The sequence below is a fragment of the Oncorhynchus gorbuscha genome, linkage group LG05 (genome assembly GCF_021184085.1).
Source record: "Oncorhynchus gorbuscha isolate QuinsamMale2020 ecotype Even-year linkage group LG05, OgorEven_v1.0, whole genome shotgun sequence".
Classification (NCBI taxonomy): Eukaryota; Metazoa; Chordata; class Actinopteri; order Salmoniformes; family Salmonidae; genus Oncorhynchus; species Oncorhynchus gorbuscha.
This window is the reverse complement of record NC_060177.1, coordinates 29,765,149-29,770,902: the sequence shown is the minus strand read 5'-3', so window position 1 is coordinate 29,770,902 and position 5,754 is coordinate 29,765,149. Positions and strand designations below refer to the sequence as shown.

The window sequence follows — 5,754 nt, the reverse complement described above, 5'->3', positions numbered from 1 at the left end:
TGCGTCAAGGCTATGCTATGTCAGGGCTATGCTGCGTCAAGGCTATGCTATGCTACGTCAGGGCTATGCTGCATCAAGGCTATGCTATGTCAGGGCTATGCTGCATCAATGCTATGCTATGTCAGGGCTATTCTGCATCAAGGCTATGCTATGTCAGGGCTATGCTATGTCAAGCTGGCACCTCTACAATACTTCAACTCAAGAGATCAAGGTTGGGGAAAGTACCATAAGGTACCATTTATCATCAGAGGATTTTTCCATTTTCAAAATGGAATTTCAATTCACTTCCTTCATTGAAATGAAATGTATATGGTTGAGATTATCATCACGTTATGCATGTGACATCTGAGATATATATCTTGTTGAAACTGAACAAATTGAGGTACAGCAGGCTGCTACAAAGCAAGAGAGTTATTAACTAGAGTTGGGCTATGATGACAAGCTTTTTGTCATCTGTATTTAAATGAGTCACTAACCAGGAGTGACAGGACCTCCATCCCCTGCTGGGAGGGGAATGGAGGTCCTCGTTTATGCAACTCTATTTTAGAACAAGTTATTTCCTTCTTGGGTGGTTTTCATGAAAAATCCACTTAAAAATCATTCCTAGTTGACAAAGGCCGTAGAAATCTAGTGGCTAGAATCTCATCACAATATCCTCCTTGACCAGATAACATCTTGTCCTTAATAATTCCATGACTTAAATTAACTTTAAAATCATCTCAAGTCCTAGCTGTAGCCTACTTGTTTTAATGGCTCTAACATGCTCTCATCTTACAGCTTGGGAGATGATCTAAAACATGTTTCCCAGCATTCTAATAGGAGTTGAAGAAAATGTGAATAAAAGTTGTAAGGTGAAACATCGGAAACCAAACTTCTTAAGAGAGATTAATTTATTGAAAATCCTTTGAAATCAACATCGGAAGACATACTCAATCAGGCGAGGACACACACTCAAAGAAAGTCATAACTTGAGAGAGTTTGACAAGATCAAGGCAGAGAATGACTTTGTTTGCAAAGGCATAATGGAGATTGTGCTGAGTGGAGGCTACAACTGCCTGGAATACATGTCAGACATTACACTGGAGCGGAGACTGGCTGATGTCTCACTGTCGCCCCTGAGGACACTGTTGATCCAAGGCACGTAGGCAGAGAGCTTCATGTAGACAGCGTATTTCTCCCTGGCACAGGCCTTATCGAAGGACAGGATCCCTGCAGCATACACTCTGCTGTCTTTGGGGTCCTGGACTGCCAGGGCACCGCCTGCATCCCCAAAGCACACATTCTCCTGGTACTTGCTGGCTCCAGTACAAAACATGTTGTCGTCTATGGTAGGAGTCCTGCTCAGCCCTTGGCCACGGGGGTTGTACTCTGCTTTACAGAAGCCGTGCGATACCACAGGCAACACCAGGTGTTTCAGTAACTCAGCGGGGGTGAAGTGGACCCCCAAGCCCCAGCCTGTGATGATGCCTTTCTTCTGGGCTGCCTCAGCCAGGTCCTCACCCCTCTCAGGCAGAGGGATGGGCATCACATCCTCGCTCAGTGTGAATGGCCGCTTCAGCTGAATCAGAGCCAGGTCGTTGTCCCAGTCTGACACGTTCTGGAAGCCTGGGTGCAGAACCACCTAGAAGGGGGAAGGGAATAATTCATAGGACCTCTTTTTGACGATCTACTGTATTTGTGCTCTGACTATCTGTAAGACTGAGAGAGCCCAATGATGAGAGCCCAGTGCAGTTCTGCTTGCTGAAATACTGAATTGTCTGAATATTGTTTGAAAGAGATGGTAATGGGCATACTAGCTCACCTTTTCAACAGCAACTTCTTTGGAAGCATTGGCTTGGGAGCGTCGCGTGATGCCTAGGTACACCTTGGGGATGATTGGTTCTTTCCCCTGGGTGTCCTGCCTACTCTTCCTGACAAACAAGTTCCTGCCAGCGGTCAGGACCCAGCGGTCAGAGATTAGAGCTCCCCCAGCGAAGCCCCCGTCCATGACGTTTTCACTCAGGTAGACCATGGCATGCCAGGGGACATGAGGGGCCAGGGTGCCCCCAACCATACGCCTGAAGCGCAGGTCTGAGCAAGAAACACAACAACATTATTTGTATACAATCTATATAATCTCTATATATTTAAAACACTCCCATCTCCCTCGCACCACCTAGCACATACTGCTGTGCAACTCAAACACAACTGTAAAAGATTATTGCAGAAAAATGTGCCTCAATACAATTCCAGCCTCAGTTTCAGTTTGCTAAAAACAGCACTATTCACTTGAATACACACAGCATTTGGTAATAGCTTTGTGGAACCTTGACCTGACAGAAGCTCAGTAAATTAATTAATCATCTACTATTATCTGAAAAAATAAGTGTTGTCATGACTTGAGCCAGACAAGGCTAGCTTTCACAGAATTACCTTGGGGGTCACAATACGCAGAAACCTAAATGAGGATGGAATTAGTGTCGTTTCTCTCCTCAAACATTTTCCTTGAAACGCTTGATGAGAGGTGGATTTTTCGAGGAATTTTACTTTTAAAGGCTTTCATGCTCTGTAGATTTCCCTAATGACATATCTTACAATTCAGCTTGGAGGAAGTTGAGACTGAGAATCTGTCCTTTCTTTCTTCCCTGCTTGCCTTCTCTTTGATCCCTGTCATCTCATATGTGTCGCTGCTGAATCTATTTTTAAGATAATCGGGATAATAGCTGTGAGCGGTGAGACTTAACAAGGTTCTCACTTGAATGTGATGGTGACATCCTCATTTTGGCCACAGCTACTGTATTCTCTTCCTCTTACAGAGGCCAACAGGCTGAATAGAAACAGCTTGTGTCTGCTAAGCTCAGAGTAGCCTGAGGGGAGCCATAGTGAAGATTGGCTTCAGAACATCAGATCAGAGTGACAGTGTAATTGAAATGTGAGTGATATCCTTACACGAACCAGTCAGAATGTGCCAGCAAATATAACATGTTTTGGAAATACAAGATTTCCACTTGTATGTCCAATATTTTTGTGCGATATTCTGCATCAATGGAGTAACTTTAACATAACCTTAACATAGACATGGGATAAGAAAGGGTGTCAATGCTCCTTGATCTTGTTTTTGTTTGAAAGCGTTTCCTCTCTCCATTCAGAACATTTAATCCCTCTCCCTTTGTTGACATTTCAATCTAAATCAGAAGAAGTAAGTCTATATTGGCATAAAGCAGGGAATGGGTTATGTGTCAGATAGTTACCTGAATCGCCTGAGATCTCATCAATTGCATGTGATTCTTGGGTTTTGATTCTGACCTGAGCCAGACAGACACAGGAGGCTGCGAGGAGCACTGCCTGGGATGACCTGTGGACAGAAGGAACACATGGGTACAGTACACACACACAGAGCCAACTGACAGACAGAGCCCAAACACTCACCAGTACCACAGCTAATGGTTCCTTTACTTAGGGCTTCTTCGGGGCTTGCATGTTTATCTATATTTAGAAAAGGTCTCTAGCTAGAGCAGTTTGAATGTTTTTTGAAAGATTTAAGTAGCAGCATTTCCCTGCCATATTACAAAGAGCCTTTGTCCAAAGACATTTCAGAGATTTATTTGGATCGGTACTGCAACGACAACAATTGCCACGCAACTAGGGTTTTGTTGAGGAAAGAATATGAAAGGTATAACATACCACATTTTGATGGATATCAGTATATCAGTTTGTATGTTGAGCTGTGTCTCCTCTGTAAAGACAATGCACTTGAGAAGTTATGGGACCAAGGCCTTATATCTGCTGAGGAAAGAACTCAACCCCTGTCTGCCCACCCTTGGGAATGTTGCTGGACACAGCTTCAGATCTGATTCCCGAAAATCAGAGAGATTGCAAAATCTCTGTTCTTGCCAACCCGTTATTGGGATCATGTCTAAACCCTAACCCTGGCCCCATCTGGAGCTCAGCCAGAGCCCACTAGTATCCGAAAAGACCATCTGAGGGATAAATCATTTCATAGGGTATGAATTATGAAACCAGAACAGGACACAGCACATCTATAATTTCTGTGTCAGTTTGGTCTATTGCTAGGAAAGGAGGTGGATATAAATGCCGCATCAGAGTGTGTTATTTAAAAAATATGGTACCATCAGAATCCCCAAAACGTTTTCATGATTATGTTATTTGGAAAACCCCAATGAAAAATTTGTTGTTGACTCACATTTGCTGTTTATGACTCACTTTGGTAACACTTTACTTGACATCCAGCGTCATAACACGTTATGACACAGATATAACCAGGTTATAATATGTCATAACCTGTTGTAATATGGTCATAACACTGTCATGACACATATTTAGACCTGTTGTGACATACATTGTGTTGTTTTATGGCTGGTTATGACACCTACATAACAGTGTCAAAACCCACAAAACCTACCACACAAGGCAAAACATTCCATTACACCATAGCCTACATGTCAACAGTATGTTCATGTTATATATATATATATATTTAAATTGACCATATTCAATGATCATTGTAATTGCGCACACATTGATGTCAGACATGCACCAACCCCAATTATTTGTGGCTGATGACTGATTTCAGGAGCAGGACAAGACACCCTCTTTTTTACTGATATAAGGGCATGTACAGTTGAAGTCGGAAGTTTACATACACCTTAGCCAAAGTACGTTCATCTCTAGGAGACAGAACGCATCTCCTTCCTGAGCGGTATGACGGCTGCGTGGTCCCATTGTGTTTATACTTGCGTACTATTGTTTGTACTGATTAACATGGTACTTTCAGGCATTTAGAAATTGCTCACAAGGATAAACCGGACTTGGATGACTCAAATAATGCCTCAAATGATGTCAATTAGCCTATCAGAAGCTCCTAAAGCCATGACATCATATTCTGCAATTTTCCAAGCTGTTTAAAGGCACAGTTACATTAGTGTATGTAAACTTCTGACCCACTGGAATTGTGATATAGTGAATTATAAGTGAAATAATCTGTATGTAAACAATTGTTGGAAAGATTACTTGTGTCATGCACAAAGTAGATGTCCTAACTGACTTGCCAAAACTATAGTTTGTTAACAAGAGTGGTTGAAAATGACCTAAGTGCATGTAAACTTCTGACTTCAACTGTACGTGATAGGCATATCTGGCTTATATGATTATGATGGTCATAATGCTTCTTGACACTGTCATAAAGTGTATTTTCTTAGTCCAAGTGAAGTGACACCGGATGGTCATAATGCTTCTTGACAGTGTCATAAAGTGTATTTTCTTAGACCAAGTGAAGTGACACAGGATGGTCATAATGCTTCTTGACAGTGTCATAAAGTGTATTTTCTTAGTCCAAGTGAAGTGACACAGGATGGTCATAATGCTTCTTGACAGTGTCATAAAGTGTATTTTCTTAGTCCAAGTGAAGTGACACAGGATGGTCATAATGCTTCTTGACAGTGTCATAAAGTGTATTTTCTTAGACCAAGTGAAGTGACACAGGATGGTCATAATGCTTCATGACAGTGTCATGAAGTGTATTTTCTTAGACCAAGTGAAATGACACAGGATGGTCATAATGCTTCATGACAGTGTCCTCCTCCCAGAGCGCTAAGAACCTTGGCGTGATCCTGGACAACAAACTGTCGTTCTCAACTAACATCAAGGCGGTGGCCCGTTCCTGTAGGTTCATGCTCTACAACATCCGCAGAGTACGACCCTGCCTCACACAGGAAGCGGCGCAGGTCCTAATCCAGGCACTTGTCATCTCCCGTC

General features: G+C 42.5%; 1 protein-coding gene across 1 annotated transcript; it reads right to left on the bottom strand.

Annotated features, from left to right (window-relative positions):
• Nucleotides 1-875: 875 nt before the first annotated feature.
• Nucleotides 876-3,821, bottom strand: LOC124035077 (haptoglobin-like). Its single transcript, XM_046348494.1, has 4 exons — nucleotides 3,664-3,821; nucleotides 3,231-3,334; nucleotides 1,802-2,070; nucleotides 876-1,621 (listed from the first exon to the last, which is right to left on the bottom strand). Exons 1-4 carry the CDS (start codon nucleotides 3,666-3,668, stop codon nucleotides 1,046-1,048), a joined length of 954 nt encoding a protein of 317 aa, XP_046204450.1. The 5' UTR covers nucleotides 3,669-3,821; the 3' UTR covers nucleotides 876-1,045.
• Between the last annotated feature and the right edge of the window lie 1,933 nt (nucleotides 3,822-5,754).